At 46.2% G+C, this 13,436-nt stretch overlaps 1 protein-coding gene across 2 annotated transcripts in view; it reads right to left on the bottom strand.

The window, feature by feature from the left end:
* Positions 1–11,177: 11,177 nt before the first annotated feature.
* Positions 11,178–13,436, bottom strand: part of MCFD2 (multiple coagulation factor deficiency 2, ER cargo receptor complex subunit) — a 43,066-nt gene continuing 40,807 nt past the window's right edge. For both annotated transcript variants that reach the window (XM_027113189.1, XM_027113188.1), the window contains exon 4: positions 11,178–12,667. In XM_027113189.1, the coding sequence (XP_026968990.1) occupies positions 12,539–12,667 (129 nt within the window). In that variant the 3' untranslated portion in view covers positions 11,178–12,538. The remainder of the gene's footprint in view (positions 12,668–13,436) is intronic.

Below are 13,436 nucleotides of genomic sequence, written 5' to 3'. Positions count from 1 at the left end.
CATGGACCCTGCATTCAGAGAGCTTACCATTCACCCAGAACTCAGAAAGTAATAATTATGATATCATCTGCTGCAGAAAGATAAAAAGCACATCACCCTTCATCTCAAAGCCCAGAGATTTCCAGAGTTCACATTTCAGTACATGACTTTCTAGTACCAGCATTATCATTTATACACAGCATTACATTGTGAATAATTTTTCCATATCAACAAATTTTTTTCAACAAAATGATTTCAGTGTTTCAAGATGTGGATGAATCATGAATATCTTAATCATGGAATCTTTAAAGCTGAAAGAGCCCTTACCAGTCTCCTATTCTGTGGGTGTGTGAAGTGGGTGTAAAAATCAGGAAAGAGTGAGAAGTATGAATCGTAGCAGCATTTCCCTCCTAACGGCACACACATTTTTGGAAGGGAAGGGAAGAAAAGTTAAAACTCTGCATTGGCCAAACACATCGTGTGTAAGATTTAGCCCCAGCTCCTAAAAAACCACCCCTTCACTGAGCCACAGATGAGAGCTGAGAGACCCAGAGGGCTGTGTGCCCAGGTGGCCCTGGGGTGATATGATCAGGACAGCTGATGGTCACCATCATGTTGTACCATGTCCAGAAGCTAGATGGCCGGGTTCCCCCTGCTCTCTCTGGATTCCTGAATTATTTGAATAATTGCCTCTAATTTCTCAGCAAAGCCCAAGGCTGAGGCAACCAACGTTGAAAGCCAACTTTTTCCCTTTCTGAGGGAAGACATTGTGCTCCTTGCACCCACAGGGCTGGACCCTTAAACACCTTCTGAACACCTTCTGAACTTGACTCAAATTCCCTTTCCTCAACCGCAGCCAAACTGCTGCTGAATTTCAACTTTATTTAAACTTTGGAAAGGTCTGGTGAGTGTCTTTAGTTGGAAGAGGTTTTCTCCCTTCCTTTTAATCAGCTCATAAGTCAATAAGCAGCTTGGGCCATAAAGTTCATACTTGGAGAAACCAAAGACTAAATCACCATCTGTACTTACACCCAGGGTGGACAGCCTCAGCTTTCAAGAATTTAATGTTTGTCTTGGAGAAAACCAAGAGCCTAACTGCAGCCAGGGGAAAGAGAAAGGCCGCCGCTCAGCCCCAAGCTCGGCTTCCCCTGCAAACACCGGAGCAAGGGTAGTAGAACAACGGCACTGTTGAAAAACACAGTCCAGGGGAGCATCTGTTCAGATTTGTTCATTTGAAGGTTCTGAGATGGTCTTGCATCGCCCTCCATGGTTGAGTATGTGAATTCACTAAGCCATCCGCTGATGGCAGGTTTTCCAACTAAACTTTCAGCTTTGGGCAGGAACCTTGTGGGGCTCGGGGGTTTGGTTTGTTTTACTGCCATTCACCTCCCTGTCCACCCATGGCCCTTCCCACAGGCTCTGTTGTAATGTGATGGGGAAGAAAAAAAGTACGTCAAAAGTCGTGGTTCCTGTTTCACTTACAAGCCACCTGACACAGAATAAGTCACTTCTCGGAGGCTCGGTTTCCTCATCTGAAGAATGGGGAGAGCAGTGTCTGCCCTGGGAGGCTGTGCCGCATTAAATACAGTTGGTTAAAATATAAAAAGTCATATAAAGTTGATTGCTATTATCCTTACTGTTAAATGCTAGTTACCCACATGGAGATTTGAATTGTCTCATGAAGAATGTTCGTTTCACTTCATTCTCCCCCTGGTATGTTCCCAAAGAGAAAATATTATAGGAAATTTCTGGAGCAAAAGAATAAACTGCAAATTGATGGAGCCTAGCCCTGGGTGTGATGCTTTCTCATGAACGCATTTATTCCCCCACAACCCCATGAGGGGAGAAATATAATTATCCCCGTTCAGATGGAAAGACAGGCTCATTCAGAGTGGTTTTCCATGACCTCCTCCCTCAAGGTCACCCAGAGCAGGAGAAGTTATAGAGTGTGCTGGTAAACTGGCTCTCTGAAGGAAAAAAAAATTAAAAAGCCTCGGCTGGTGGGTTTGCCTATTGCTCTGGTGTAAATGCTCCCACCGTGGCTGATTTCACACTAACCAGCATGCACCAGCGTCAGCACGCTCCTGGACGAGCAGCATCTGGAAGCAAACTCAGGGTTTTTGGTAAAGAACCTTTCCTGAGCCCACAACTGAGATGTTCCCCTCCAGCAAAGAATCCCCTGGGACCAGGGAGGGACCAGGGATGGCTGAACCACCCGGGGCTCCACTTCCAGATCCCCCAGGGCAGGGCCTAAGGGCCTGCATTCTAATCACAGACCTGTATGTGCACTGGGGTTTGGGTATGGCCCAGCCTTCAGCTGCCCAGAGGTGATGAGTCCAGTCACCCAAAGGCCCCTCTCACTCCTGTGCTCCAAAGGCAGCAGGGGAGCTGACAGAGGAGAGAGAAGACAGCATCCTGAGTCACCTGTACTGGGATTCTTGTTCTGAGTGTTGTTTAGAGGCTGGATCATGGTGGAGAGCTGATGACTCTGTCTGTATGATTGTTACTGGTTTTCACCAACTCTAAGATTTCACTGATTGTAGTCACACCATTAAGTCACAGCATTATTCCATTTTCACTTACCACCAAGAAAGAAGAAGGGTTGCCAAATTCAAATATGTGAAAACACGAAGATGTACATTTTAGAATCGATGTAATATATGTGGATGTATATACATTCATAGGGTCTCACTTATCTTTATGTATGGCCTCAGAGATCCATCAGATGTGGTTGAATGAATCCATGCCAAGGAGCACATTGATCCATCAGTTATCAATAAATGCCGCAGACACTTGACACTTAATTTCCACAACAATCTTATGGAATAGGCACTAGATTACCCACACTTTACAGAGGAGGTAACTGAGGCTCTGAGAGGCCACCTAACCCCTAGAATCCTGACCCCGTTCAACGCTGGCTCTTGAGAGATGTTCAAAACTGCTGTCTGAACTGATCTGTAGAGCCCTGTTCCTCAAGGCCTGACAATAAATAAAGCAGTTTGAGTTCTCTTTGGTGCTTGTGTTGCTAAAGGATGAGTAACATTTCTAAAAGCAAAGCTTTCTCACCTCTGTTGGGGTTTCAGCGTTCTTAGACTTTTTAAAAAAATATATTTGTTTATTTTTGGCTGTGTTGGGTCTTCGTTGCTGCGCGCGGGCTTTCTCTAGTTGCAGCGAGTGGGGGCTTCTCTTGTTGCGGAGCACGGGCTCTAGGCGTGTGGGTTCAGTAGTTGTGGCATGCACGCTCAGTAGCTGTGGTGCACGGGCTCTAGAGCACAGGCTCAGTAGTTGTGGTGCACGGGCTTAGCTGCTCTGCGCCATGTGAGATCTTCCCGGACCAGGGCTCACACCTGTGTCCCCTGCATTGGCAGGCAGATTCTTAACCACTGCACCACCAGGGAAGTCCCTCTTAGACTTTTTGAAGAGAAGTGTGGCAGGAGGATTTTCTCAGCTTTGGTAACATCTGAGGAGCTTGCTCGAATCAAACCTTAAGGATTAAGGTTAGGATATAAAGACCAGGGTGCAGGGCACTGACAGAGCTCCCCCCATTCCCGTCTCTCCCTTGGGGTTTGGCTCTTTCAATCTACCCCGTTTTCCAAATCCAGGTTGCTTCCCATGAATCTCCATGCCTCTCCACCTCCATCCTCACGATGTGGCAACCTCTGGGTGGCCTTGCTCCCCTGGAGAGCCATCCTGACTGCAGCGGAGGGGAAATTCCTTTTCTCCTTGGCTGAGCTGCCATAGGGCGGAGATTTTTCAGAAGGCATTTGTATTAGGAAAAGAAAGCACAGTGGCACAAAGGCTGATAAAGCCTAGATTTCATACACTGCTTTGGCCTGTTCAGAGTTTACTGGGTCCACAGCACCACCATCTCTTCTTTGCAGCCAGGTCATCACTTCCATTGTTTGGGGAAAGGTTAATAATGCCTTTTCCCAAAGTAGTTCAATCTGAGCAGTTTCATTCTCTTCAAGTTCTTATTCATTTTTGAATGGATTTGGTGTTGTTTTTATTGTGTGTGTGTGGTGGTGGTGGTGGTGGTGGTGGTGGGGTGTGTGTGTGTGTGTGTGTGTGTGTGTGTGTGTGTGTGTGTATGTTTTAGAAGAAGGCTTCTAGTGGCCGTTTGATGCCGGGAGATTTGAAGAGGAGTCAGCTTATCTTTTTGCCCGTGTAAATGATCGTGTGGAAAGGAGGGCAAGTCACCTCCAATTAAAAAGACCCTGTGATTCGGCTCTGCTGCTCAGGAACACACATAAGCGTTTGATGTCAGCCAGCTTGCTGCTTGGATTTGAAGATTAAAAGGCTTTTGTTCCACCTTGAAGCAAACGAAGCTGCCGACCCCACAAGGAAACGTTCTGTGTCCTTGTCAAGTTCAGTGACCCAAACACAATCTACTGTAAGGTTTCTCACCAAGCCTGATTCATCTAAGAATAGCGTGTGTAATAGGTTTGGGGCTAGCTTGAGGTCACTAGGATCATCAATGATATGTTCTTTAATGTTTTTATTTTTTTAATTATATAATGGCAATGTGACAGAGTAGTTTGTATAGAGAATATTTCATATAGACCATCATCCTTCAACTGCATCCCAGCTACTGACTTCATGTTTGCATGTCACCTTCGAGGCTTCATCCACATACATTCTTCAGCTTCGTTGCAATCAGAGTTTCTTGTAACTTACATTTTCCAAATGGACTGCACAGCTCAGTGAGAGCAGTACTGCTCAGACCAGCACGGGTTCCCACTGCTACTCTAAACCGTTCTCCAACCTCCCCGCCCAAAGACCACAACTACTCTTCCCCTTCATTCTCAGGACGTGGCCACACATCTGTGACAGGGACAGTGTATCCTGTAAATGAAGCATAGCATTAGGTCTGACACATAATGGGTGCCCAGTAAATGCTGGTAGGAACTGAATTCCCCATGCATACCAATCAGACCATTTTGTACTGACCTTAGACAGTCTACCTACCTACCCACACTCTTCCACTTCTCCCCACCGCGTTCCCACTGGAGGAGCAAAATAATGCAGTGACGACTCTGTCTGGGAAATCCACATGGGTCGGGGGAGGTGAGGAGGGTAGTGACCTTGGATTTTCCAGGAGAGAAATAGAACTGACTCAAAAAATAAATAGCCCTTGGATGGGCGTCTAAGGGCTGGGAAAGGAGATTCTGTGAGATGCTGCTGCCATCTAGTGGTACACATGCCAATGACAAATTTTGCATAAAGAGACCTGAGGGGATCAACAGGGTAGATAACAAAAATCTCAGAATCTTAAAATATAGACATTCAAAGAGTCATCACAGGCAGAGTCAACACATGCTGATTGAGTGGTCCTTCTTGGTCCAGCCTCTGCTGTGCATTCAAGTCGGGGTGGTGGTCCAGTGGCCAAGAGAAGACAAACTTAGGTCCATCGAACACAGGACTCGGCCAAGACAATGCCACGTAGAAGAGAAGCAGACCCCAGTGAAGGGCAGGCAGGCAGGCGGAGAAGGGATGGGGCCTGGAATCTTACTTTAATACACACCTCTTTGGCATTTTTAAAAATACATTATTTCAATGGCTATAATTAATTTATTACATGTTACTGACCAAGTACTTTCTAGGGCAAGAGTTCTTAACCTCAGGTCCACCAACCGTCCCTAGATATACTTCAGGGGATCCATGAGCTTGGGCAGGAAAAAAAGTACATCTTTATTTTCATGAAACTCAAGCTGAAACTTAGCATTTTCATCAGTCATGCATTAGGCAATAAACTGCGCTGGTATTAGCAGAAACCGTTACTTTGTCATCCAGAGAAAATTACAAAACGTTTTCCTATCACAGTGTAGTTGCTGCAAATGTCTCAAATCACTTACTCATCACAACTCTGAAATTACAGTGATTATTAGAAGTGCCGCTAGATCTTACTAATGTTAATTAAGAAGCATATATATTAAGTCGCTCACCCTTTAAAATATTTTGATATCTGTATTTCAATATAATTGGCTTCTTTGAAATCCTTTGTCTTTTATTTTATGCATTTGAAAACATTATTCTGTAAAGGGATCCATGGCCCACAAAGGGTCAAGGTCTTCTGTTCTGGAGGCTCAGAGGAGGGACAGGTGACCACGGGCTGGACTAGTCAGAGGAGAAAGGATGAAGGTCTTCAATACAAGACTTTCCTGGGGAAGCAGAGCCAGGCTTTGCCAAAATGTGAACATGGAGAAGTCTCCATGACTTCTCTTGTGCCCAGCCCAGCAAAGGATCCCTTTGAAAAGAATCCAAGAAGATAACTTTGTCCTAAAGGATGAATGGCTAAAATCATTTTCATTTTGGGGGGGAGGGATTTTCACTGAACGTGACTCAAAGCATCTATGAATACAGAGGACTGACTGTCTGTTGATGGAATTCAGTTGGTATGGCAAACTGGGTCAGCCTGCCCTTGAGTTACACTGTCCCCACCGACTTGTCCCTGTGCATTGGCGAGGTTCTCTTGATCATAAACAATACAGAAACCAAGTTAGCCAGACAGAAAAAGGCAATTCAGTGGAGGCCACTGGAAACCGAGGGAGAGTGGAACCAAACTTCCCAGAGCAGCAGACACAGGGTAGCTCAGGCCTCCTGGCAAAAGGTATCTGGGGACCTTCTCTCTAGAGCAGCTTCTCCAGTTTCAATGAGCACACGAGTCACGGGATCTGTTAAAGAGACTCAGCTGATCTGGGGTGGGCATTCATAAAGCTCCCAGGTGATGCTGCTGGTCTATGCCACACACTGAACAGCAAGGGTCCCACACATGCCTCCACCACTGTGCCTCCCTGCTGCTGTGTCCCTCGGTCCCAAGCATCAAATCCCTGGGAGGGAGAATGCATTGGCCCAGCTTGAGTGGGTATCCAGGCCTAGCTCTGAAACTATGATCGGTATGGGCTTACAGCCTGGGTATGCCCGCCTTCTTGGAGGGGGGAAATGTGAGAACATTCCAGAGGGAGGCACACCTGCCCAAACTATTGGCTAGAGGTCCCACCTTGAGGCAGCCCTATGGCTTCACCATCTGCCTCTGCTCCTTGCCTGCCCCATCTACACCATCTTCTGCCCATCCAGTGACCTACTTCCACAACCCAAGGATGGGTTTTGATGAGGTTGCTGTTGATGGGGCCCTGGGCTCCCATAACCCACAGGCTACACAAATGGGTACTTTCAAAACCCTTATCCCTTCAGATATGGTCCCCCCATTCTACCTCTCACCCCAGAGAGCTCATAGAATTTAGCTATGGATACCAGACCCTGGCCTGTGGATGACACCACACATGCACGCGCACACACACACACACACACACACACACACACACACACACACACACCATTTCCCACACTCTGATTCCCTGACATCTGTGAAGCTCAAGGTCTCTCCCCAAGATCTCCTCCATTTGGACACCTGTTGCATCTCTCCTCTCAGGTTCACCCACTACAGCCACACCTCCCCCCACTCCACTCCTCTTTGGCTGTACCCACACCAGGGACAAGGGACACTCAGCTTCTTCAGTCCTGTGGGACTCCAGCCACTTAGGTCAGCCCCTCATAACCCCCTCCACCGAGGTGCAATGACTTCCTCACCCTTCCTCTCCCCTCCCTGGGCCTCTTAGCCTTGGCAGGAGCGACCTGTACATCCTTCCCCAGCCACCCAGTGGGAAGCAATTAGAAATTCATGGACAGAAAATGCCCAGCGCAACGTTTCTGGCAGAGCACAGCGAATTCTCTGAAAGCCTCTGGAAAAAGACTCTAATTGTGAGCACTGCCAGTACAGCCCCTGGGGCACTAACACCAAGTAACAGGCCTATTCTAACACTGTCTCAGAGGGCCCACGTTTAAAATGGCTGTGGTGGGGCTGAAAAGACTATGTCTTTCAACACTTTATTTTTTAATTAAACTTTTTATTTTGAGATAATTATAGATAACTCACATGCAGTTGTAAGAAATCATAGGGAGATCCTGTATACCCTTGACCCAGTTCTCCCCAACGGTAGCAACTTCCAAAACTATAAGGCAATATCCCAACCGGGATTTTGACACTGATACAGTCAAGATACAGAGCATTCCCATCACCACGAGGATCCCTCCGGTTGCCCTTTTATAGCTATGACCACTTCTGTCCTGCTCCCACGCCCTCCTTAATTCTTGGCAACCATAACTCTGTTCCCCATTTCTTCAATTTTGTCGTGTCAGGAATCCTATATAAATGGAGTCATAGCGTATATAACCTTTGGGGATTGGCTTTTTTTCACTAAGCGTAATGCTCTGGAGATTCACCCAGGTTGCTGCCCGTATCAATAGCTTGTTCCTTTTGGTTGCTGAGTAGGGTCCCACGTTATGGATGTGTTATAACTTGTCCCTGTTGAGAGACCTCTCGGGTGTTATCACATTTTTCATTTCTAGATTGTTTTTCCAATTTTTCCTTCTTCATGGCATCCTAATTATGTTTCATGGATGTGATCAAGTCTCACATCTCTGAGGACACCGATTATAATTTTTTTAATTGTCTGCTCATGCCTGCGTTAATTCAGTTTCCCCAATGCTCCTCTTCTCAGTTTGTTTTGGTTACTGTCTCTCTGTGGCGTTGAAGGTTTCCCTGAACTGACTTATGATCTTGAGTAAACCATTCGTATTTAAGTGTGACACTAACAAGCTGATTGGCAGCCGTAGGTGTGTGGACGGGCTCCCCTTGGTGGTTGTCTGCTGGGGGAGCAGGTGGCCATCCTGATTTTTCATTAGGAACCCCATAATGTTAGTAATTGAAGGTCTTGGCGGGGGGCAGCTCAGTTTCTCAAGAGAATGAACTTGTCGTTCACAGGGAACACAAGCCTGGCTCCTGGCTGTCTGGAGCTATGTAACCATGTGCAGAAGTGCATTTCACTTCTGTTTTTAGCGTGGTCCCTCATCCCCACTCTTCTCCACTTGGCATTCCCAAGACAAGAGCGTCTCTGGCTCACCTCCTTCAGAGCCAGCCTGCAGTATTCTGGGGAGGCCAAATGGGGGATGCCCAGATGAGACAGACTGGGCCTGGCTGGGTCTATCCCCTCTTCTCACAGGGTTGGAATAATCCCTGCCTGTGGCTCCACACTTCATGTCCACCTCCCGTGGTACCTCGTTCCTCTAGCCCCTGAACCTTTCTAGAATTCTAGGGGACAAAGAAGATGCTTCCTTCAGTGCCACCCCCATTCCCTTCCTGTCAGCCTACCTACCACTCTCTGCCTGCTTTCCACCCTCACATCTGGCAAACCCAGGTCACTGAAGATGGAATTTGGTTTTTTGTTCTTATTCTTGATTTGGGACAAATTACTTGAGATGGAGATATAGATGTCTTTATTCTATCATCTTGTAGTTGCCATTTATTTTAAAAATCCTCCTCTAGTGCCTTCTTAAAACTACACACCTCCAAAACTCTCTTGGGGAACCGCAGGTGAAAAAGCAAGTTTGGAAGCAGCTGTCCTCTGGTGGTCTCTATCCCCACAGCCCTGCTCACTTGCTGGTGCCTCTCTTCTCTTTTCCAGATCTTTCTAAGGAGGGAGGCATAGCTAATGGCTTGGTGCCTTCTGTGTGCCAACTAAGGAAATGTGGGAGGTGGTCAGTTCTCCCCTTTCTCAGGGGGATTAACTGAGGCCCAGTGAAATCAACTGTCAGGAGGCCAGGTGAGAAGAAAACTCCTTTGGTCCGATTTCTACTTCAGAGCTTTTGTGTCTTTCACCACTGCATTTAATACGACCCTTCATTTCTTCTCTTCTGAGAATTCATTCACTCACTCACTCATTCATTCAGCACTTAGACTGAGGAATATAAGAAGCAGAGAAGAGGGAGTTCCCCGGTGGCCTAGTGGTTGGGATTTGGCACTTACTCTGCCGTGGCCCGGGTTCAATCGCGGTCAGGGAACTGAGATCCCTCAAGCCGCGCGGTACGGCCAAAAAATAAAAAAAAAATTAAAAATTCAGATTTAAAAAAAGACAAGCAGAGAAGACCCTTTGATGCGAGCCCCTAGGGGTCGTAAACTTCTGTCCAGCCCCTCAAGCTCCCACTCTTCAGTGAGAAGGGGCCCTGACTCTTCAGCCAGGCTGAGGAACAAGGGACTGACCGTGTTTAGCTCCTACTCTGTGCCAGCCACTTACTTGATGTTTTATATATTTTCTCTCACTTTGTTAATACTCTTAACCACTCTGTGGGGGTAAGCTTCATTATAGTTTTAGATGAGAAACTGCAGTGGCAAGAACTTCAGAGCGTAGCTCTGCCTGAGTCCAAGGCTTGTGCTGTTAGGAGGCGGCCTCTCTCAAGTATACTTATCTTCACTTTAGAGATAAAGAAACTAAGGTGAAGAGATGTTTCTTATAGATTCTGAGAAATCCTTGAGGTGAACTGTGAGAAGGCCAATGCCTCACAAAAGGGAGAGGAGATAAAGGGGGTATGAGAGGGAAGGGTAGACCATGCTCTGCCCCTAATGGTGCAGGCCCCTCTCCCCCAGGGAAATTTCCTAAGAGGAAAGGTAGGCTAACAGGACCGCAGAGGCCAGCGTGGAATAATTTCAAATAACAGCCAGCTGTGGAGGAGGAAAGAGGTGTCTGGTCTGGGTGACTCTACCTTGTAAGAATCGGCTTCTTGCTCCCCAGCTGCCTCACTCCCTAGCTGCCAACAGTGCGAGGTCCTTTCAACCGCGAGCCTGCTCTCTAGGTCCATCCGGAAGGGCAGCTCTGGATGAAGAAGGGGTTTCGGGCAGGGGGTGGGGCTGGGGGGGAGGCAATGGTAATTTCTTCCTTTGCTCACTTTTCCATTGGCAGAACAAAGTGTCATTCCCAAAAAGCCAGGGAAGACTGTGCTTTTTGCTTGGGCCAGGGAGGCTTTCGATAACACTATCTAATTAAATTTTCTGGCAAAGAAAAACCAGTCACCAGACTCAAGGAGAAAACCTTGTATTCTCCTAAGCTAGAGAATGCAGTCATAATCTGAACTTGGCCAGAGAAGGAAGGTCCAAAAAAGTGATTTCATTCAGAGGAAAAAATGCCTAAAAGGGGAAAGTGACTGTGAATCCTGGGAATCTACCCCTGCAGAAAGGAACAGGGTAGCACCGGGGTGGGCCCCAGCACCTGGGATGGAGAAGGCACGTGTAAACTTCTGCATTAAACCAACCGACCCTTCGTGTGGTAGGAGAAGCAGCCTATGTGGACAAAATCAACTGCTCTTTCTTTTGTTTCATCGGTTTTATTAGTCATATATCCAGAATTCATTATATAAATCTTTCAAAATGCTAGACTTTGCAAGAATAGTTTACAATTCAGCTCTGATTGCACAAATACTTGACACGAAACCATTTTTACAAATACTTATTTTTCTTGAAGGAATACTTTGGTACAGAAAATAAGTCTCTATATATCTTACAGCAAATTGTATGCAGTTTTTTTCCCATTCAACCATCATTTCAGGTTTCCTATCACAGCACATGCGTCACATCCCATAAACCAAATTATAATCTGCTGCCGCTGCTTGTTTTCAATTACTATTCACAATGTTAAGAGTTTTCAGGCTTCTTTTTCTAATCTTTCCTGATCTGAAAGAATTCACGTATTCAGGCTAGAAGAGGTAATTTAAACAACATTCTTTCTAAATCTAACTTGCATTGGGTTAATCACTGTGCTTGGTGAACAATCTTTACATGTCTCACGCTAGCCCAGCTAGTAGCTCACCCCTGCTGTATCAAGCAGAAGGGATAAAGTCCTTTTATTCCTAAGAGCTTCTAAACTGCGAACCAGAACCCTAGAAACAAGAGTTAAATACAAATATTTAGAAAGCTGTAACATTTGCTAATGATGAGAAGTAGAGAACACTTTTAGACTCGAGGTCTCTCCTAGGTTGAAGAAGACATAAAAGAAAGCGTAAGGATGTGGCAGTAGTTTTATAAAATATTGAAAAACTGAAAACGGTGAATCGCTTAGGTCAGTGGTGTGCTGTTTCCAAAGTGCCAGGAGATACAGAATCTTAGACTCTGTCGCTAGCTGAACTATTTGACATTCTTCGAAATAGATGCTGTGGCTTTGAAATAGCCTAATAAATACTCCCTTGGCCAGAACAAGTAATCATTTAGGCCAGGGGAACTTTACAGAATACTGACCATGTTTCCTGAAGACAGGACCCACCAGGGAAAACATGTGGCATTCACTCCATTCCTTCAGTTGCTGAAAAGTGTGTCCAGTTAGCAAGAGCTTGTCTTACTCTTCAGGTAGCATGAATTAAAACCAAGAGCCTGGCAGCATTCTCCAGTCTAGTTCCTGAGTGCTCAGCTCCAATTATCCAATATTCTTAAAAGGATTCTTTAATCAAGCCCTTGTCCAATAAGAGATTTAATAGTACTTGGGGACTACAGTATGTCCCATTTCTCTGCTTTTTGATTTCTCTTGGTTTCTCTTTCTCACCCCAGTGTAACCAGCTGCTACAGGTTCAAAATACCGTAGCAGTATTTTGGAAATGAGTTATTTTGCATTACCGAAAGTGTCTGATCACATTATAACGGTTCACATTTGCATCTAACTGGGAGGTGGCCACATCGTGTCTACTGCAGTGATTTTGCGAACTCGGCATAGTCAATGTATCCGTCATTGTTCTTGTCATCGTCTCTCAAAACACCATCTATTAAGTTGATCAGTTCATCTTCGTTCATTGGTGTCTGTTCATTCCCTTCCTACAAGGTACAAATTAGACAAGGATGAGCGGCATCTTTTACTGGAAGCGCTTGGTTAATTGTCCAAAATAAAATGTCAATAAACTCCTTCAGATGTAGTATTTCTACTTCCGGGAATCCACAAACCACATATCAGATCCAGAGTCAATTCATAATAATCCAATTTAGAAATGATTTTTGGCAGTTAAAAGGACGATACAATCAAAGTAAGCACTCGCTTATTAGTTTTAAAAATTACTTTTCATTCTTTTCTCATTACAAAAGTCATACGTGTTCATTGTAGAAAGCTGGGTCCACACAGAATTCTGAGCTTCAGAGATTCCAGGACCCGCAGCCCCATCCTAGAGAAAAGCTCACAGCCCAGGCCCTCCTGAGGGTCAGCTCTGCTAAAGTGGAAACAGTCCACGCTAGACAACATCTCAAGGTCAGAACAAGACGAAGAAGGCACTGCCGACCAGTAGACCTCATCATGATCTTTGAGGCGAAGGCATTTCTGCTCACAGGGCTGAGCGCTGAGCTACTGCTGTTCACGTCCTCAGCTGATTCTTCCCCTGTCTCCTCTCCTACGTCCCCCTTCCCTCTCCTGCCGCCACCAGCATCCTCGCCTGCCAGGGCTGCTGGACCCCAGTCCCTCTGCCTGGCGTCCGCCCGTATGCCTCCCATAGCAGACCCTGCGCTCGTCATGCCAGCCTCCTGTGCGAGCCCTAGCGCTCCCCGCAGCCTTCAAAGCAAACCCCGCCAGGCTCAGCTCGCAGCCGTGCGAGCACAT

Source organism: Aethalodelphis obliquidens, unplaced genomic scaffold (assembly GCF_003676395.1).
Source record: "Aethalodelphis obliquidens isolate GAN/ISIS:26980383/991018 unplaced genomic scaffold, ASM367639v1 scaffold12, whole genome shotgun sequence".
Taxonomy (NCBI): Eukaryota; Metazoa; Chordata; class Mammalia; order Artiodactyla; family Delphinidae; genus Aethalodelphis; species Aethalodelphis obliquidens.
This window is presented reverse-complemented; position numbering and strand designations above follow the sequence as displayed.